The sequence below is a fragment of the Triplophysa rosa genome, linkage group LG24, assembly GCF_024868665.1.
Source record: "Triplophysa rosa linkage group LG24, Trosa_1v2, whole genome shotgun sequence".
NCBI lineage: Eukaryota > Metazoa > Chordata > Actinopteri > Cypriniformes > Nemacheilidae > Triplophysa > Triplophysa rosa.
Genome location: NC_079913.1, coordinates 7,085,495 through 7,108,483, shown reverse-complemented (window position 1 = coordinate 7,108,483; position 22,989 = coordinate 7,085,495). Strand labels below are relative to the sequence as shown.

The 22,989-nt window shown below is 39.3% G+C and overlaps 1 protein-coding gene across 1 annotated transcript in view; it reads left to right on the top strand.

The window, feature by feature from the left end:
• The window catches only part of plxna4 (plexin A4), a 195,584-nt gene that overhangs the window by 109,749 nt on the left and 62,846 nt on the right, over positions 1-22,989 (top strand). The window contains exon 5 of the mRNA XM_057324159.1: positions 10,146-10,246. Within this exon, the coding sequence (XP_057180142.1) occupies positions 10,146-10,246 (101 nt within the window). The remainder of the gene's footprint in view (positions 1-10,145; positions 10,247-22,989) is intronic.

The window sequence follows — 22,989 nt, the reverse complement described above, 5'->3', positions numbered from 1 at the left end:
TTAAGTAATTAGTCACTTAAAAGTAATGGAACAAGAATGAGAGTAAAAGGAAAGAAAATAAATCAAAGCAGTGAGTCATTTTAGTTTACTTGCATAATAAACAGTGGCAGGTCTATAAATATGCATTTTACATTTGTGACAAACTGACTGTATTTATATTCACAACTAGGTTTTGTAGAGACTAGCAATAGAAAAATAAAAGCGTAAAAGGTCACGCCTCCTCATGTTTCATTAACGTTGAGACAATAATAAAATAAAAAGCAAATTGCATTACAATAATAATGGATGTAAACAACCTGTAGTTTGAACTTCCAGCATTCATTTTTGAGTTTTGCAAAGGTTGGCAGGCAGGTAGGATTGACCAAATGCAATGATTGGACGAACGCTTTATGATCCTGAGATACACATACAGAATGCATGAGCATACACACACGTCGACAGCCAGACAGCTTCCAAATTGACTTTACCCAACACAGACGGCCGATATTGTTATATGTTTGACTTTTTCTTTTAACATCCCTAGTTTAGTATATTCTGAAACAATCTGAAACTCATAAGCAGTCATACAAATTCCCTGTGGGTGAGTGGAACTGACAAACAAGAACAGTAGGTCGATAATCTCCTGCTGTTGGAGTCTTCAAGAGAGGGAATAAAAGAGAGAGAGGGGGAGAATGAGAGGTGTCGGGAGGCAGGGAATGATAGTGTTCGGGAGCTGCGGATGTCTGTTGCACGTGCGATTACGGCTGATTGGTTGAACAGAGCTTTGGTTCAAAAGCCCACAGTCCCTTCACAGCATGAGCCGCAGCTGAGGTCAGCACATCGGGTGCGTGTGAGAGAGAGAGAGTGTTTGTGTACACTGTACAGCATGGCACCCGCAGGAAACCAGGCCTGGTGATATCGATGTTATATCATCTCTCTGATGCATGACATCAATTACAGGTCTTTGAAGGCTTTTTTTAGGGTGCGATGTTAAATCTAGAGCAATGTGGGTGATGACCTTCGACCCGCACACATAACTCTGTATGACTGCCCTTTATATGTAGTGTGTTTTCATTCATGACAACATAAATTGAATATAGCTATCGAAAGTGGTGATACATCAGGTGCAGCCGGAGTACCATTTTATTGCTATGTAATGTATCCTATAAATTATAATATATATATATATATATATATATATAATATATTTAAAAAAATGTGCGGAATGATCACATGGTTGGTTAAGTAATTAGAAAAATTATTTTTTTCTTTTTCTTGGTGAAAGTTTACAGTTATACATTTTTAAAGTCAGTCAAGTTCAATGAATGCATTAAAATGCTTGCAACAGTTTCTTCATGTTTATACGTTAATAAAATGTATTAATTAAAATTTAAGTACAATCCCAAGTCATTTCATCTTAGTATTTAAAAATGTTTTTTTTTACATAATTTTCAATCAAAATACATTTATCTTGCTCTTTGACTGTCTCTCTCTCCCTCTTTTTCTCATTTTTATGGCAATTTATGTAACACGAATGAAGAAAATTGAGACTGATATTAATATTGAGAAGTGTTTAGTCAGAGCAAGAATATTTTTGATTTTCAAATCATGATTTCATTGGCAATATAGAGTTCTGTTGAGAAGATTTGTTTTGTTGTTTTTTCTTTATTCTCTCGCTTTTTATTTTTTTGCTTTTTGGCCTTACATATATTGTCCCTGTCCTCTCTGAAACCTCAGATGTCCAATTTTTTTACTTTTTAAAAGATTAAATACTTTGTTGTCAATGTCGAAAAGCACTTTTTCTTACTTTTTATTGGTTAGATATACAGTGACAAATATAAAGGGTGTATAATGATTTATGGCAAAAAAATCATAAAATATGGAGATACAAGGTTTCGGAAGCACAGCAGTGATATATTTATATATATATATATATATATATATATCTCTCTCTCTCTCTCTCTCTCTCTCTCTCTCTCTCTCTCTCTCTCTCTCTCTCTCTCTCTCTCTCGCTCTCTCTCAATTGTAATTTTTTTCAATTTCAAGCTACTTTGTTGGCATGATTGTGTGTTCTTACAATGTTGCCAAAGCATTGAACATATAACAGAAGACATACAAGAAGTACAAACATTAGAGTAAAATTAAACTAAGGTGCTGAGTAAGGCATAACTATAGAATGAAATATAAAATAAAGTATATGTAAGTAAACAAATGAAATATGGAAATAAAATATCAATATCAAATGTAGATTTCAGGCAGAAACATGACAATGGAATAAAAGTAAACAGTGTAGATGTGCATTGATTGTAGCAGATGAAGGCAGTAGTTTGTTTCTGAGGGTGCAGCTGATAGATGAATGAAGCAGCAGCTGATGTGTGTCTCTTCTCCCCCAGTAACATCTGCATTCGCTCTGTTTCTGAACACCTATCAAACTCTGGCATGACCTTTGACATTTTGTGATTGATCACAATGAAGAAGAAAGTGTGTCTCTGTTTCGACCTCACCAGTGTCAAAGTGTGCACTTCCTTTGGAAGCCATGTTTGTCTGTGTCTGCCTTTCTCTATGGCCAGACTGTGATCACTGAGTCTGTATTTGGTCAGGATCCGTCTCTCTCTCTCTCTCTCTCTCTCTCTAATTAATCCCCTGATTATCCCTCTAATTAAATCTCGCTACTTTCCTGTATCATTTTAAACAGCCAGATAAGTGCGTCTTTTTAAGGAAAGGGGCCAGACTGTCTGTTCAGAGTAATGCAGATTACAGTTATCAGAGCTCAGCGCTAATTGTCACGCTCGGCTTATTGTCCACATTCATCATTCATTCTTTTAAGTGTTTTTGATTGTAACTTTAAACAATGTCGGTTTCAGACGTGCGCGTGCGGTCAGAGGGACAGCTGCGAGCTCTAATGACCGAGGCCTCCGCTATAGTTCTTCCTGCATTAAACCATTGACTGGGAGGTTCAGAGCTCAATGGAGTTACACAAATTGCCGGTCTTCGCACATTAAAGCCTTTTGTTCTGTCTGTAGCATCCAAATGGGAGTCATGTTCCTCTCTCGCAGTTTACTGTCATTTTACACTGGATTTTTGGATCGTTCTTTTGTGCAAGAGGTGAGCGCATCCGCCCGGGCTTTGTCCGCTCGGTCCGCAATTTAAGACAAGCGCTGCTTCAATGGCTCCGTTCGAATGTGAAGAATCAATGCTCTGTGTTTTCAGCGAAATGATATCGATTTGCTGTCCGTCTGCGTTTTTCATAACAGCCTTGTCACAATGCATTTTGGGTATCGCTGGAGCGAGCGGCTCCTCTACGCTCTCGTACTTGAAGGATATTTATAATTCATACGGGGCAAGTTGAAACTGCAGGTAATGTAAGTGTTAATAATTTAAAGTGTGTCTTACACCAGCCAAACAGCTCCGAGTCAAATACCTTCATTGCCAATCTGCTCCGAGCGCGGGACGTGGGATAAGACATCTGCCACCTCATCGGAAAAAGTTTAATAAAGAAGACCTTTAATTTCAATTACGGGCTGCCGTTTCACGGCGGTCCCATATGTGGCGTCCTCCCCAGCGTTAACTCCGGTTCATGAGAGCGTTTCGCTGTTATTACAGCGGCCTACTTAAAACCGCATCCCCGTTGTGTTTGAGTGAATAGAGGTACTCGGGACGTCTGGTAGTGTTTGGCACCCTTTTTTTAATTATATATTTTTTATTCATATACACAGGATAGTGGAGGCAGACAGGAGCATGAGGGTAAGAGACGGGGTGTAGGATCGGGACATGACCCGGGTCGGACTCGAACCCGAGTCCCCAACGGCTCATGTATATGGGTCAGGAGCGCTGACTACTGAGCCACAGCTCCGCACACTTTTAAGGGAATTTCAGCCAACGTGAGCAGAGGAACTTGCTGAATCTGATTAAAGGATTTTTAGCCAGTATTTGCAGATGCATATAACAATACACGCAAGGCACTTCAGAGCTCATATAAGAAGCTTATTTGAAGTATGTTTGTAGTGTATAAATGATGTATCTGCTTTTACACGTGTATGTGTTTGTGTATAATATCAAATATTCTGTTTGGATAAGTAGGCAGGCATGTTCTTGTCTATATCGGTGTTCGTTCGGCCGTCTGATCTCCTCTCTATAGGGCGTGATGTGGTTCTCCTGTTGGGTGCCTTTAGGCCTAATGATGTCGTCTGGACAGAATCAGCCCTCATATGTTTGTGTGACGGCCGGGAGCGGAGCATCAATGCTTGAATGTAAATCCGGTTAGCACAGAGAGTGGCTGGGTTCACAGCACACATAATTGCATTTTGTGTCTGTGAAGCCCCTAGGGCCTGAAAGGACCCGGTTGGACACTACATCCTGTGTTTAACCGTGACTATGACCGGCTACCAGACCAGAGCATCCGCTGCGGGAGAACAGACGGATGCATGTCAGCAACGAACGTCACGAGTGTGATTCTAAACACTATAGATGGATGAAGGAGGGATGTATTTTGTCTGAAAGTTGTGAGTGTGTGCACGTATTGTGTGTGCGTGTGCTTTTGTGGTGTTACGTGTGTTAATGAGATAATGCGAGAGTTAAGATGCAGACACCTCAGCGCAGCTGTCTCTGGGAGAAAATCACAGCTCATATCATCTTCCACTGACACGCGCCTTATCATGCGTAAGACGCCGCTTTTCACGACCCCCTTCGGTCGTGAACGTGGGTGTGCGTTAGCACTGAGATTCATTTAGGATGGACGTTGATGGATTAATTTCATAAATCAGACGTGATGAGATGATGTCATCTGTTTTCTGCTTCCCTGGTGGTTAAGCAGCCGAAAAGGAAAGACGGAGAGGGTGGAATCAAGTATATGTGTGTTTGTGTGTTATGTCCGTGTTAAAATTTGTTTCTCCTCAAGTCGTGGTGTTTCTGTTGTTTAAACATTTGACGAAGAGCTGCATGCTCTCTGATTGGCTGGGTGTCATTGTTGCATGGCAGATATCGTTCTATAGGTCTCTGTGCACTGAGCTACAGATGAGCCCTGGATTAGACTCCACAATAAAGCACAGCTCAGCTCAGAGACGATGGAGAAACTCAGTCAGGTCTCCAGGATGTACTGACGGATGTGATGAGCAGAGAGAAACCAAAGAGGAGTTTATGTTTGATTAGATTAATAGGGTGATTAAGGCTGGTTTGATGGCCAGGACCTAAACAGGTGATAAGGAGCTCACTATTAATGTGACTTATTACACGGCTTGTTGGAATGCTTGATTCTGATTGGCCAGTCGTGACATTTGCAGGTTCGTTATTCCCAGATAACAACCTCTCATACTAATAACACACGGTAACCCGGATGCAGCAAATCATTTAGACAGTTTTTTTTGACAAATTAAATATAAATGTCGTATTGCTTATGATATGCGATCCTATAGACAGGGTGCGAATTGCACAGATTTAAAAGAATTAAAGCTCATGCACACACACAAGGTTTATTTTTGATTGGGCATTTTACTTGCCCAGCCTTATTTTTACTGGCATGCAGCAAAAAATTCTTAATAATGTTTATTAAATATATTATATATTATTACAAATATATAATATAAATGTACTATTGAATATACTTAATAATAAAAATGTTAAAAATATTATCAAACAATTAGCCTATATGTTTCATAATATTTGTAAAATATGTACTATTTGATATATTTAATAACGCATTTATATTTTGTTTTTAATAATATTTTTATCATACACTAGATTTTTTTTTATTGGGCATTTTACTTGCACTGCCATATTTTTACCAGCATGCAGCCAAAAAAATGATAATATTTTTTAAATATGTTATATATTATTACATTTTATATGTGTATATAAATATATAAAATATCAGTTAATTATTCAATATATAAAGTGATAAATATGTAAAAAATAATATCAATATTGTCATTAAATTAAGTAAAATTAAATATAAAAAATATATATATAATATTATTCTCATAATTTTAAAATATAATTTACCGTGTTGACACATTTAAACCAGTATAGCATGTGTATTATATAATTTAAGGTCATGAGAAAGTTACGGACATGCATCCAGTCAGTTGATCTGGCTTCTTAACACATGTGCATGATAAATGAACATATCGCCCAGTGACAACTCCATCAACTGGGCCAAATTTCTCTCACTCTGGCCCTGGGCCATCAGGCCATCCTAATTGTCAGGCCCTTCACCACACACATACACACTTGTATTTGCATACACACCCAGAAACACACAGTGATGCCCCTCTCTGAGTCAACGTCTGCATTAATCTGTTGGGCTGTGACATTTGTCATTTTGTCTCATTATCCGCTGGTCTCAATTCTCTTACACAGCTCTCAGATAAATGACTAATAATCTAACGGATTTACGACATAATGAGATTCCTGAGCCCCTTTCCAGCGCTCCGGAGGGCAGCGGGAAGTCCTTTTGCCGGACACATTTGTCTTCCTCTTCCTCCCGTGGTCTTTCTCACTCCATCACTGCAGGGAGTGTGTTAAAACACGCTCTGTTCTGGGCTGCCGAGAAAGGAAACAGAGAGCAAAATGTACAGTATTGGAGATAGAAGAGAGCGCACATCCACTCCAGAGGAGTGCGCTATTCGTAGACTCACTCATACAAATTAAATTATTATTCTAGCTTTGTAATATACACGACATTTACTGGTCATGATGTTCTAGTTAAACTATTTATCTTACTGTCCGTTGAATGCTGTAATTTTATCACACCCCCCCACCCCTTCCATGCTTACAAACACACACAGATACACAAAAGATACACAAAGGTGAGGGGCAGATGAGCCCTCTCACAAATAGGGAAAAGTCAATCGGGTCAGAAAGAAGAATTTCACGGACGGCTCCTAAAGGTATTAGGAGCCGTCATTTTCTAAAGGTAACGAGAGTCAATCTTGCTCTCTGCTCACCCCAAGGCATTACCTACAGTCTCTCAGGCCCCCTACGCAAAAGCGGGTGCTCTATCACAATGCCTGATAATTTACCTCTTCATAGCTGTGAAATGGAGGAAGAGAATTTAGGTGTGCAGCCGAGGAGAGACAGGGGGCTTTGTGGCTGTGCCGAGGCCAGCTGACAGGCATCATGTGTGCGTGACAAGGGAAAAATGACTTCTCTCCTGGATTTAGACACACACACACACACACACACACAGGCAAACACACTGCGGCTGCAGATCATGCCATCTGGAGCACTCTTCCAAAGGATGCCTTCTTTTAGTTGCAACCTCCTGGCCTCTCATTCATCTCTTGCTTTCTCTCTCTCTTGCTCTCTTTATTTTATAGTTGTAAAGGTATAGGGTGGCATACTTTTTTCCTTGTTGGATGATTGGTCTTTTAAGGATAAAGCTCACCCTCCAAAAGTATTTATATTTATTATTGATGACATATATATATGTTATATTTATATATGAAGAGTTTGGTTCCAAAATGAGATAACTCCGTTTTAAACATTTTCAAAAATCATGTTTTTTATTATGTTATCATGTTTTTGTTGTGTTTTACTGTGTTAGTTAGCTGTTAGTTATTATGGCCTAAATCAAAACAAACCAACTGCAGTTTGATTGATATTAATTGGAATGCACAATAAAAAAACAAGATTTTTGAAAACTTTTAAAGGGATCAAATGACACGGCTAAAACGAATATTATTGTTTGTTTTAGATGTAATGCAATGTGTATGCACGATTTAAGGTTCAAAAACGCTGTGCATGTTTGTATCTCCTCTTTGCCCCGCCTCTCTGAAACGCTCAGATTTTTTACAAAGCTCATCGCTCTGAAAAGCGAGGTGTGCTATGATTGGCCAGTTAACCAGTGCGTAGTGATTGGCCGAATACTGCAAGCTTGTGACGGAACTGTAACGCCTCTTACCATTTTTGGAACATCAGGTTCCAAAGCAATTGTACTGACAGGTACGCCCATCTTACTTGCGTATACATTTGGGCGGTCTTAGTCAAATCATACCACCAACTGACGTAGATTTGTGGGGGTGTGGTTACACGAGGTGTTTCAGGCAGGTCTGGGTGAGCATTCGCTTTTAGATGGAATGCATCTTTTGTTTCCGACACTTAAATTTTTGCCATTTTACGTGTCTATTACATGGATGAGCAACTTATACTGTAACACATCAAAGATACAGAAAAACACGTATTCGCGCCATTTGACCCCTTTAAAAATGGAGTTATCTCATTTTGGAACGAAACTTTTCATATATTTTTTATTGATTTATTCACCTTTGTGTCATTCTGAAACGCATGCTCTTAGGTTTTTATCTGTGGGACACAAAAGTGCAATAATTTTTAAACATTATTAAGCTTTTCCTGAACGAATAACAGAGCTATGAGTAATTTGCCACTGTATCTGTGTTTAGCCACATTTTCTAACACATTGTGTAATGTGACAATTATTATGTAATTATAGGCAGATTGTTTAGTTCAACGCCAACATATTTCAACAGTAAATGTTTTTCAGGGTAATGTCATCAAAAAAACTTTTATATCTCCTCCATGATGAAATTCATGCATTTAGATGGCGATTGTTTTTCAGCACGGATGCACATTTATTCGGATAGTTTATTTCCTTTGTGCCAAATTTGTAAAAAAAAAATATTGTACTTTCAGTATGTCTATTGGATAGGAATTCATTTACCACCGAAGGGAAAATGTGACCACCACATTTCCTTCTGGGTGGTTGGGGAAAACACTGACAATAAAATAAACCCAAGTCAGCCACTCACAATAAATACTGAAATCCTTTCAAACTCCTGTAAAACTTTTGTAAAACCTTTTCATTTTGTTTCACAACAGTGCTTTGAATTCTATTTGTGTCACATTTCCAAGTTATTTCTTGTAAAAGAGAGAGTTTATGTATAAATGTGACAGAGGGTAAAGAAATAGTTTGACAGAACTCGAAGACACGGCGCGGCAGTAAACAGGCTGACGAATGACTGCTGACACCAGGACAAGACTGAAGCTCTTAAATATAAGGCCTGATTCACTGCGACTAGTCATTCAGCCCTCATATAAACGTTATAGTCACATCTCCTCGTTCTTTAAACACTGCCTCACTTTCTGTTTTATTTCCCAAGCCTGATTGAAATAGAAACTGTCCCATTTCTTCCCACAAAGTACGAAAACACCGCTGTGGTGAGGCCGGGCTGTCATTCCGCCTGCCCGAGCGCTCTGGACATATCGGCTGTCATCTGTGCTTTGATTGACAGCAGTCATCCACCAGTGACATGTCATCAATCAAAAAGGCTGAAGAAAGCTAAGGGCTCAGAGCCGTTGCCATGGAGACAGGGATGGCAGAGGGTCCTCTGTCTCTCATAGCGGTTACATCTGTTTTTCAGTCCAGCCTCTCGGTTCTCCAGTACTGAGGGCTTCAGTCTGTTTCTCATCACCATCGCAGCATCTCTCCATCTCTCGAGTGTTATATGGCTGTAAATGGAGAGATGCTCTTGCTGGTGTCGATGATCCTTTTCCTGTTGTGTGTGACGCAACACCACGTTTAAAGGATGTTTATGCGCTTGTTCTCATAACTACTGTGTTCTCTGCCTCCCCGCGGTTTTCGCCATTGTGATGCTCTTGGTTTATGTTTATGTTGAGTGTTAGCTGTTTTCAGTTTCATGGTGGTTTTTAGAGAATGAAGTATAAGTTCGGAGCAGATGATGTTTTTCCACATGAGGAAATCACGAAATTGCAATGATGAATTAACATTTTAATGACAGATTGCCTGTAGGGTGTCATTGGCTCTAAGCTATAAATCTCTAGAAGTTTATAGATGTTTTATGATCAAAATCTTTTTTGTGTGTGCATAATTTCTGCCAAGAAACCTCATGACAAAGGTAAAGCAAACAAACCCCATTGTAGTTTTAGTCCAAATTTGTGCGCGTTAGGGAAATAATAACACATCTTATGTGTTTACTTAACATTCTTTAACACAAAAGATTTTTTTATGCCAATTTTCTCACTAAAGGAAGTGCTCTGAAGAGAACTTGAATTGCTGTTTATGACGTTCCATCTTCGTATTACATTGTATTCTGAGTGACTCTAAGTCAGATCTTATAAATCCGGTTATAACCGTATATACAGTAAAAAATATGCTTTTATAATAAAAACTATCCGCTCTTCTCTTTCTTCAGCTGACAAGTGTCCCAGTGGAAGCCTGCGAGCAGTACTCGTCCTGTAATGAGTGTCTGGGATCTGGAGATCCTCACTGCGGCTGGTGTGTCCTCCACAGCATGTAAGTTCAAGGTTTTTTTACACGCTGTCCTGCACACCTGAATGAAGACAAACTCACTGAGGATTATACCGTACAGAAGTGGACTAGGCAGATAAGACAACATTTGTTTGGATACAATCAGGGAAAACTCTCTTGTTCTACGCCTCCTAAGGCACTTTTAGGTGGTGAAAAGCCATTTCCCAAAATTCACACTTTTCTCACTAATGGATCTCCGACACGTACATACACACACACACACACACACACACAAATAAACACACCCAGCCCACCTTTTTCACCCACTGTGTAGATACCGAGGGTGATGGATGCTTTGGACCCTCAAGGGATGGCCATATTTCCCACTCCACTGTAAATTGAAAATTGGATTCTTGTTCTCTTTTGAGGACCCCAAAGGAGTGTGTGTGTGTGGCATGCCAATCCTCACAAACTATATGTTTGTGGCGAGTTCTTTACACTGCCTGTATGTACTCCTGTATCTTTAAATAGTGTGTGACACATACACACACCGTTGGCACTAAAATGTCAGGGCCACGGAGGGTCTGGCAGACATTGCAAGTGTTTTAAAGGGAGGGTGTTAAACTCGTAAATGCCGGATAGAGAGAGGGTAGAAGAGAAACAGGGAAAGCGAATATGTGTAGAGATGACTGGTGTGTCAGGACACTCTGATCTCTCTCTCTCTCTCAGGGCTTCTAAGTGCATTGAGACTGAGGCCATGGGCACGTGGTTTGCCACATGGCTGCCCAAGGTCAGACATGCTTAAAAATCTTCCTCTCTCTCTCTCTCTTTCTCTAAAGTGGAGTCTGTGCATTAGTGCATGTCTCATTTCCTGAATTTTGCAAGTTTCAGCCTCGATGGGAGGACTTGGAGAATATCATCAAACCAGCCCAATCTGACTTCATGTTATCTCATTGGGGGCCTGAGTTCTATGTCACTTGTTATTTTGGACTTTATCTTTCATTGCATTTTTCACATCTTCTTCATCCACGAGGTTCTTTTTCATTACTTTCTTATACAACCTCCCTCTCTCTCTTTCCCACTCTCTCTCATGGCCTCACGCCCAGAGAAAGTGAACATCACCACTTTCTGATGGAGTCAGGCAATTCGACCTGGCCTCCCTGGTTCCCCGGCTGATTGATTGCCCTGGAGTTTACCTTTCCCATCTACCCTTCCCCTGCATACTTAACCAGGGTCCCTGTAACTGGAGTCCACCCAGAGGGGGCTCTCTCACGCCAGGCCTGACTCCTGCCTCAGATCCCTGTCTCTTTAGCTGCCCTAATCCACCTGTGTTTTTTTCACAGGTAACAGTGAAGCGCACAAAAACATGTCACCCATGCATGCACACATCACAGTGGCTGTTTAGTGTTTGTTTTTAATGGCTGATGAAAGCCACGGTATGTAACAGATCGATGTAGGGAAGTGCAGAGATGAGATGGACTACGCCATCGGCCGATCATTTTGGTTTGAGTGCATTCGCACATTAAAGCCGGTCGATAATCCAGGTGGAATGTGGGAATGGATCCACCGGGCATTTTCAATCAGGGTTCCGTCGAAGGAGAAAGAGAGATTATTTTCGAGAACTAAACCACCTCCATTTCAGGCATTATCTAGTGGGTTAGGTTTGGGAAGTGCTGTACACAAAAGCTTTTCTGAAAGGGTTTTATTTTGAAAAGTGGTTCTGAGTCATCCTCAGATGTGAAGTAACTTGCACATGTGGTTTTTGAGGTTTGATGTTGAGAGACTTCAATTCTTTTGGTTGGACGTGTCTGGTAGTTTTGATGTCATCTACACTCACCTAAAGGATTATTAGGAACACCTGTTCAATTTCTCATTAATGCAATTATCTAATCAACCAATCACATGGCAGTTGCTTCAATGCATTTAGGGGTGTGGTCCTGGTCAAGACAATCTCCTGAACTCCAAACTGAATGTCAGAATGGGAAAGAAAGGTGATTTAAGCAATTTTGAGCGTGGCATGGTTGTTGGTGCCAGACGGGCCGGTCTGAGTATTTCACAATCTGCTCAGTTACTGGGATTTTCACGCACAACCATTTCTAGGGTTTACAAAGAATGGTGTGAAAAGGGAAAAACATCCAGTATGCGGCAGTCCTGTGGGCGAAAATGCCTTGTTGATGCTAGAGGTCAGAGGAGAATGGGCCGACTGATTCAAGCTGATAGAAGAGCAACTTTGACTGAAATAACCACTCGTTACAACCGAGGTATGCAGCAAAGCATTTGTGAAGCCACAACACGCACAACCTTGAGGCAGATGGGCTACAACAGCAGAAGACCCCACCGGGTACCACTCATCTCCACTACAAATAGGAAAAAGAGGCTACAATTTGCACGAGCTCACCAAAATTGGACAGTTGAAGACTGGAAAAATGTTGCCTGGTCTGATGAGTCTCGATTTCTGTTGAGACATTCAAATGGTAGAGTCAGAATTTGGCGTAAACAGAATGAGAACATGGATCCATCATGCCTTGTTACCACTGTGCAGGCTGGTGGTGGTGGTGTAATGGTGTGGGGGATGTTTTCTTGGCACACTTTAGGCCCCTTAGTGCCAATTGGGCATCGTTTAAATGCCACGGCCTACCTGAGCATTGTTTCTGACCATGTCCATCCCTTTATGACCACCATGTACCCATCCTCTAATGGCTACTTCCAGCAGGATAATGCACCATGTCACAAAGCTCGAATCATTTCAAATTGGTTTCTTGAACATGACAATGAGTTCACTGTACTAGAATGGCCCCCACAGTCACCAGATCTCAACCCGATAGAACATCTTTGGGATGTGGTGGAACGGGAGCTTCGTGCCCTGGATGTGCATCCCACAAATCTCCATCAACTGCAAGATGCTATCCTATCAATATGGGCCAACATTTCTAAAGAATGCTTTCAGCACCTTGTTGAATCAATGCCACGTAGAATTAAGGCAGTTCTGAAGGCGAAAGGGGGTCAAACACCGTATTAGTATGGTGTTCCTAATAATCCTTTAGGTGAGTGTATATGCTTGTCAAAGGTAGCATTTACCAAATTTATGAACTAAAGGTGTAGCATCTATGTAGATTTTGTGTTTTGCTATCTAGACAAGTTAAAGTCATCTGCAGAAATGTTTTAGAGAAAGTCAAGAGACTTCTTTCTTGTTTAGTGCCCATACTCTCTGTTTTAGCGCTAAGTGAGGTCAATACATTGGCCAGCGGAGCTTAAATATAGTAATCTACTGTGGAATAGCAAACCACTGGGATGAGACCGGCTGATCGCTCCGGTCCTCCAGAGAAATGCGTAAGTCAACAGAGTTCCACCAGATCACCGGTGAGAGAGTGCAGGACAACACATGGGAGGGATGGCTGGGCTTGTTTGTTCGACCTGTGCTGCTATTGATCATGGAGAAAATGGAGCAGTGGGGTTAAGGGTCAGAGGCGGGGTCCATTTAAAAGGTTGTGTGTGCTCGCGTGTGTGCGTAAGTCACTTGGGGAGATTGTGTGTCGCTAAATTAACAATGCATTAACTCTGTCTCAGGATGCTTGGCTCTGACCTTCGGTTTGTAGACCGAAGCACCGCACACTCTGTCCCACTCAGACCCTGTGTTTTTTTTATAAACCTTTTACCACTGGTCTTGGTGAAAAGACAGTGTAAAGCAATCCCGAGTCTTGATTCCATGAAAGGTTAAACGCAAGGGCATTAGAATGTTGAGCTAATTGACTCTGGAGGCTGAATACCTATTGTGTTGAAGATGTTAATGATGATGATGATGAGAGGGAGCGAGAGAGAGACTTTTGACTTTTACAATCTCTTTATTTACAATCACATGTAGATAAACATTAATTAAATATTAAAAGAAAGAAAGAAAAAGAATCAGGCATCAGGAAGAGCAGGTTTACAATCATTCAACTCTCAGACAAAAATTTGCAAACAACCGTCATAATCAGTTACACAAATACATTGGTTTATACACCATTTGAATCTAAAACTATCCAAGTCGTCAACGGACTTGTAAAAAGTATACTCTATGTTAATACGGGAATTTTGTTCATTCAATTTACAAAATGCAAAAAGAATTTACAATTACCAGAAATACCAACATAGTATCCACGTAAAGAACACTTCAACATACATCATCAATAAAAACACAACATACTTGAGTAGTTAAAACTCTACAAAAAAATGCCGAAAATATTAAAACACCTTCAAATAAAGTACAAAGAGCATCTTCATAATACCAATAATCAACAAAAGCATCACAATTATTCATGGCTTCATAAAAATTTAAATCAACCATAATTCTTGCCTTCACGAGACCTTTAAACACAAAAATCTTGTCCTGTTTTACTTTCAATCTTATTTTTTCTACTAATATAAATGGCAAGTTTAGCTTGACCAACAATACAATTTAAAAGGTGACACTTTTTTTCTCATTGAAAATGTATATTCTGGCCTGGAAAGATCTACAAGTACAACCTCCTCCTCCTCTCATTATTAACACAGGAGCAAAGCAAGACTTCTGTTTACTCAGATCTCCAGAAGAGGCTGTTAGTCTTGGAACACAGGAGCAGAAAGGCCAAAATCAATATTTCAGAGGAAGGGTATTCTCTAAGTTTAGATATGTTCAGATGTGTAATTTATGAAGCAGTTTGTTTACTTGCTGAGGCTTTAATTTCCATATTTATTTGATCCCTCTCTGCCTCTTTATTCTTTTCTGGCTTAAAGAGTGTTTTTTTATGTTTAAGAGAGAAGGAGAGGTTATAAAGATCTGTATATTGTGAAATATTAAAACAACCGGTTTGTTTGCCTTCCTACTCACTTATGATTCTTGCTCACTTTGTTTGTGGGTGAAAATCATTTGGATTGATGGAAGGGATTTTTAGATACGGTAAAATATACTAAATTCCTATTAGCAGCTGAACGCATAATCAAATTAGTCAAAGAATCAGTTTATGAATCTGTTTGAGGTGCGTTTAGCTTATTCAGAAAGTAAAAGGATCAGAGAAATTGTGCATGAGGGTTAGATACGTACAGATTTATAACATTCCTATTCTGTGTCAAGCCTGTCTATATTAGGTTTTAATCCCCGATCAAGTGGAAAACACATTCACCGCAGTTTAACAACATTACATCCATCCCTGACGAACCCTGCAGTTCCCGAGGGCTGCGCTGAATAACTCTTCTGACTGCTTTACAAATGTCTCGGAAACATTGCCAAAATGTCGTTTTGCACAGGGTGTAAATGAATAGCGATTGTGATGGTTTGGAATGGCGTGGTGTCGGATAGGCTGTAAATCATAATTAAGACGGAGAAAATAAGGCTGTCACTTTTCTTGTCTTCGCTCGCTTTGCGACGAGAGACGGAGGCTGACGGAGAGAGATTGGGGTAGACTGACAGTGATGCAAATTCATACGCCATTATAATATCTTGATATATCTTTATTAGGATAAAGATGAGATGGATATTACTTTGTGGCAAATCAGGAATATCAATATATCTTTCTCAATCATCTTTTTGATGGCCTGTTAGTGAATTGTAATGAGAGATAAGATTGTTATTTAAAATTGTAATAACAGGTCGTAGTGGACTCTACAGATGTTTTCAGGTGTTTTGCATTGTGGTATTTTTGCTATTTTGGGGGGTTTTACTGCAATGCAGTTTTGACCAACCAGCATCCAAGATTTTTTGCATATATTCATGAACTATATTTACAAAATTTACATTTTGGATTTTACTCTGGCAACCTTAGATGCTATAAAAAGTAAACCCTTTTAAGGACCATATAGCACCACATAATATATGTGCATGGGAGAACATCTGAAAACATCATTGACACTATTTTGGTTCCATTATTATTTTGTATGTTATAAGGAACTTATTCAAACACTGTATTTTGGAAATATTGCTTTTGTGACCTTCTGTGACATCCAGTCCCATATGCATGTGTTCTATCGGTTCTGAGATGCATTGAGGGAGGTATTTTCTTGTCCAGACGCACGGACTTTTGTGGCTGCCCTAAAGGTTTTGAAGCAGTCTTTTTGATCTGCTGTGTGTGTGTGTGTGTGTGTGTGTGTGTGTGTGTGTGTGTGTGTGTGTGTGTGTGTGTGTTGGTTTGTTGACTGCTCAGGCTTTGTTTATAAACTACCAGAAGAGCCTCTCCCCTGCGGGGTCTTCACCAGCGTTCTGTTCTAATGCAAGATGAGAGAGGAACTATCATTGTCTTTCAGAGGACTGTTCTGGTGTTGTTGTCTGTACAAACATCTGTCAGGAGCATTCACAGGAACAGCAGTGCAGTGAGAGGCTTTGACTCTGGAGCTATGCTCAAACTTAGTTCTAGGGCTGCCGTCTTGTTGAAAGTTCAGCTGCTGAGTTGTGAATGTGCACTGTAGTAGGCACTATGTACAAAAAGCGTAGAAAATTAAGCCTGTAAAGCAGTTTTTACAACAATTTTTAAACACATGGTTAGCAACAGGAGTTGCTTATGGTTTGTATGGGTTGTATGGTTAATGTCAGAAGTTCAAACTAGAACTCACATTTGCCGTTTTATGTTTATTTTAAGTTAAATTTACAGTTCTTGGAACATTTTTAGTTTAAATGCCCATCTTTGTAATTGATTAGCAATTAAAAATAAATACATAATTATTTATTATTTATATATTTGTGTTTTGTTTATTTACACATTTTTTATTTATTTATGTATATATTTATTTGTCAAAAGTTCAAATTACAACTCACATTTGCCAGTTTATTTTAAGTTAAATTGACAGTTTTTGGAATGTTTGGAGACCCTTTTCGTTATTTTGTAATTGTTTAGCAATTAAAAATAAATAAATATATTTGTTTATTTATTTTATTTATTTACACATTATATTTATAAATACTTTCACTGCTGGGGTTTTTCAATCAAAGGCTCTTAAGTCCGCCTTCACAAAGATTCCCCTCAAGTCTGGTCAGTCCTGAGTTTTCGACCCCGGCGGACACGCACACCACCCTCTGTGCCCAGTGTAGAGTGGCGTGTCCCTGGGGAGCAGGGCTGGCTCTGTCGCCCCTGGCGTTGTGCTCCTGAAGGCTTGGGAGGAGGAGTTTGTGGGTGGCTGAGAGAAAGAAACATGCTCCAAAGAGAGACAGAGGCATCAGGACAGAACTCCAGCCATGTTCGCGACTGTCACAGAGATCTCTTAAAGAACAGGCAGCCCTACATGACTCAACCTATCCCTCACTGTCACCACGCTGTCACCGGTAAAAGAGCAAGAGACAAAGAGAGAAAGAATGAAAGAGAGAGAGGCCTGGCCTGTCTTGGTGTGACAGAGCGTGAACTAGACTATGAGACAGACACACCTGAGAGAGAGAGAGAGAGAGAGAGAGAGAGAGAGAGAGAGAGAGGGAGAGAGAGAGAGAGAGAGAGAGAGAGAGAGAGCATTGATTGAGAAGACAGAAAATAGATCAAGAGGAAGTTATAAAGGTATGTACATAGGGTATTTTAAGAAAGAGAGAGATGGATGTGCTGTTGACTGATTTTTGGGGCAGCTGGGCTTCTCTGTACTGAGTAACAAGCGCAATGTCAGAGTTTTTGGATAGTGCTTAATGCATAGTGATATTAGTGTATTGGCATTAACTAACATTAATAAGATATATTAAAGGGCCCATCGGATGAAAATCCACATTTATCTGTGTTTTAGTGCATCTAGCAACTCAGAAAACGTGAAAAAGAAGAACCCCGTAACTTTGTTTTGGTGAGCCTTTTTCTGCAAGCATGTGAGATATCGAGCAGATCAGATTTCACTCCCCTTGTGACATAGAAAGGGGTTTTTCTTATAATAATACCGCCCATTAATCTGCATGTTTACACCCTGTGCATGGCCATGGCATGCACTACACCAGTGTTTCCCACCCCTGGTTCTCAGGGCACAGCTCCCAGAATGTTTGAAATGTCTCACCAACATGCTGATGAGTTGAATCAGGTTGAATCTAAAACATTCTGGGAGGTGTTACCCGAGGACCAGCATGGGGAAACACTACATATGCATTGTGTCAACACCCCGGACAGAAGAGGGGTGGGGTGCACAGTAACTCATTAGCATTTAAGGAGACATACACCAAAACGGGTTGCTGTGAGTATGGGTGTTTTGATTTGAATGTTTTCAATCAAAATTTGTTACAGACATTTCATGAAGACCCTAATAAATCATGCCAACTTGTTGAAAATGTTCATTCGATGAGGCCTTTAAGCAAACATCACGTCAACATCACAAGCTGGGTCTCACCAAAACTTTCCAACCAAAAGATGTGACATTTACAAAAACTTTTGACAGCAAATGTTTGTTCACAGTAATGTACTGTAATAACAAAAAGTAGTATGAATGTGTTCTCGCAAAATTTTCTTTTCATCTCAAGCTCTAAAACGCTCTCTAATGCTGTGGGGATAAATACTTATGTGAATTATCCAAAGAACTGTGTTCACTGCAGCAGGTGTACTGTGATTTAGTGGTACCTCAGGTTGGGTACAAAAAGACAGATAGTCCCCTGTTTGTCTTAGCCTTATTTTATGTGGTTGTGCATATGGTTAGTGGCACAAACTCTTCCACACATCCTCACCAGAAATGTGATATGTTCTCAGACTCTATTCTTTATAAATTGCTGTTTACCTTTATTTTTTTATAAACACAGGACCAGATCTGCTTGTTCCTAGCACTCACATCCGTCTAATTTGAGCTTTTCGCCACATCGATTTTTCCTCTGGACACAGAGACCCGTCGGACCTCTAATCATCTCTCAGGTAGCCGAAGACCAGCTCATTTGCCCTTTGAGATAGAGGACATGTGTTCTAACTATAGCTCGCACGCTCTCGAGTTACTCTCTTTTCTTAGGTGGAGTCTTATTGAGTGTGACCTCTTTAAAGCGGTTAGAATAACTTGGAAGACAAAGAGTCTAAATGTCCTCACTTCCACTCCGCCTTTGTCTTTTCTGTTGTCCTTAGAGGTCCTTTGTATTCTCACGTGTATTTCTCTTCAGCAAAAGTTGAGTTAACCCCTGCAGCTTCATGGAATTAAAGATCCTGGCTCAATATAAAGACTCGGAGATGAAAACAGAGTTGTAAACGTTGCTTTGAGTTATATCGTGACAGCCAGAAGGCAGTGACAGGAGACAGATCGGGTGTTAATACATGCAATGTGTGATCAGATCTGTAGGGGATGTGGTATCAGAGAAGACAGATAATCTGTTTAATATACACAGGGTAAGATCAGTCCCCCGGCCCACGGAGAAACAGAGATAGCTGGGAGATGAGATGAAGGAGCCGGTCAGAGATGTTTTTGACAGCCAATAAATTGTGTGTTTGGGTGACTTTGATAGGTAATGCATCTCTCTAGATGGGCCGTAATCTGGATTTTTTTCAAGACACATAAAAGTTTCAGTATCTCACCGGTCATGCCGGGTCTGCATGGGTCGCTATTTACTCTTTTAAAAACAATCCAAATTAAAAAGTAATTAGATTAAGCACATTGATTGAAAAATAGAAATTACTACCAATGTTATTATAGTTTACTAAAACTGTAAAAACATTGGTGTATACATAAATATTTATAAATATTGTTTAAAAATTTTAAATAAATAAATTAGAAATGTTTAAGATGGCGTTTAATACATTTAAGATGAAATTATTCTAAATTACTTATAATTAATTAAGAAATAAATGTGTAAATTATTTATTTTAAAAAACTTAACTAAAGCTAAACTAGTCATCTAAAATAGCAACATAAAAAATAACTTTTTAAATAATAAAAAATAAATAATCATATGACAAAAGCGCATGAAACTGCCTATACAGTATATTGTTCTAAAAGCTTAAAATAAACAAAAATTTGAAATGTTTTCTCAGGAATAATATGAATACATTTAAGATGAAATTATTCAAAATTATTTATAATTAATTAGGAAATAAACGTATAAATTAATTATTTATAAAAAAGTAAACTTAACTTAAAGTCATCACATAAATAATAAATAATCATTTTATAAATTGACAAAAGCCCATAAAATTGCACAAAAATTACTCTAAAATTAACATAAAAACTAAAACCAAAATATAAAATCTAATTCAAAAGAATAATAAAACTTCAATAACTATAACAACAAAACTGTCTCCTAATATAAAACATGTTGGGGTTGAAGTACCTACTATTTCATGATATATGCATTCCTCATACCATAATATATGTTATTTTACTGCGTACCCTTGCTAGTAAATGATATACAAGTACAATACAAGTGCGCATGCATGTTTGTGTGTGTTTGTAAGCCTGAGTGTGCTGGTGTCATTCCCGGGTGCTCCACACTAATTTTCCACTCAGCTAAAGGATTGCGGCCCAGTGGGGGGCAGTGGCCTCGAGGTCTCTGCCGGGAATAATCGGGTCAGAGCCACTGGGCTGCGTAATGACTCTCCACGACCCTCTTCCTTCATCTTCTTCCCCCCAATCCCCGCTGTATTCCTCCTTCCCTCCTTCATTCCTTCTCTCCCATCCTTGTTCCCGGCTTCATAATGATGCTGACCGACCGGCTCTTTTCTCACAGGGGGCTCCGAGGGTCTGGCTCATAGTGCTGGCTCTAAATTTAAACCTGCCATTTGTCAGCATGAATGCTCTTTTCATTCGTCTGCCTCTCTCTCAGCGTATTTTAAAATATACTAAAGTACATCATATAAGGGTAGCATGCTTCATTTTAACTGCATTTCATTTCTTACATAGTGGTTGTCTGATTGGCCGGTGGGTAATGGTTCAGCTCAATTTCCCACAGTTCTTCTTACCTCTCGTATGTGTTGACACGCAATGTCAGGATTAGTTATGCGATAGTTAGCCACGCACGAGAAGACAGCGGGAAACCATCCCGAAGGGAGGCTCGATATCCATCAGGAGGAATCCGTATTTAAGTGCACGTTCAAATATGCAGTGACTCATCCATAAGTGATCAACTTCACCATGACATGTAGAGCGTGAACTCTCTGAGATTCAAGTCTTCCTTCAGTGGTTAATTTAGTGGTAAAGCAGCACTCGGGCTCTGCCCTTTATGCTTTGTGGAAGCTCAAATAGACGTTTGGAGTATAATTGGATGAGGAACAGCAGGCGTTTTATATTAAAAGTTTTTGAGTCCTTATCAAAATTATAAGAGCTCAAATGCTCTTGGTTTCTTGTAGTATTTAAATGTTAATTAATCGTGAAATTCATATTTCCAGATGCATATAAACTTTAATAAGTATGTGTATTAAGTATTTAATAATTAATGTCGTGATGTGAATTTTTTTAAATGTCTGGCTATATTAATATTTTAGACCCAATATGTTCAACGGTTCTTACAAGCTGAGAAGATATAAATAAAAGGCAGGGCGTTATGCACATGGTAATTTTGCGACTAGTTAAATCAAGCCATTGGTCGTACACCAGAGATTAAATCCGGTTTTCTAGATTTCAAAATTGATTTAAAGTACATCAGCGCAGAAGAACCTACAACATAATGCTTGCCTGTGTATTACACAAAACCATTGATGCATTTTTTTATTTATTTTCAGTTTGTTCTGCAATGTGTAGTGCGCTGTGGTTGTATAATGCGCATTTTGGAAATTTCATTTGGTCAGATATCCCATACAAATGAATTTTGGCAGAGTAAGGTTGGTGCTATTTTACAGCATGAGCACAAATCATTATGCTGGCAAATTAGCAGTTGTACATTAGCTAACAAGTAAAAGTCCATACATTTTAATATATTATAATACTATTTTAATAAAACACATTCATTTAGCTGCTTCTGGCTTTTTTGTTAACTATTCCATCATTTGTTTTTTTGTTGTTCTTGTTGTTGTTGCTTGTATATATGTGGGTTTGATGCAGTGTAATTGCAGTGTAATAAATAAATATAACCAACCAGGATATTTAATTTTCATGCACTAATGACATGTTTTCATGTATTTATTGATGTCTGTTTATTTATTTGTGTATGCCGGCATGAATGGTGTAATGGAATTCAGGTCAGTGTGTCAGTTTGGAGTGAATTGAGGGTCACTAGGGGGACAGGAAGCGGGCGAGCGAAGCGCGGGGCAAGATGCCAGGGGGGCTGTCATTTAGCGTTTTATGTTTGCCCACTCCTGCACCCCCATCCGTGTGATCGCTTTGATGCGATTTAATTTCCTGTTCATTATTCATCAAAGTTGCGCATTTCTCCATGTTCAGACGGCATTTACATAACGAGGGAAACAAATTACCCCTTCGTTTTCTAATAGAGCAGTAACTTTAAAGTTAAGCATTACTTAACTAATGATAAGGTATTAAAACAAACCTCCCGCACGCTGACAGGTGCGCGAGGGATGACTTATCAAAGAGATCACCAATTCGTCAGATGGAAAAGCATTTGAAGGACTGAGGCAGTTTTATTTATTCACAATCAAGCATTTATTCACATTTATTCACATGCAAATGTATATTTTCTACATGTATACTGTATATATAGCCTTCTTTATGTATGTGTGTGCGTGTGTAAGCCTTTTAATGGTCTGGTACATATATACACACTCATAAAGCCTAATGAATTCACATTCACAACCTATTTCACTTCAGTAATGTGACATATCCGAATGAAAGAACATTCTAAAGATAAGGGGGTGGATTTAATGCATGTGGAATCAATTGGATTCAGGAAAGTTGTCTGTACATGACAGCTGATTGGAGGGGAGGGTTAAAAAATTGGAATGCTTGGTGATGTCAGCTGATAG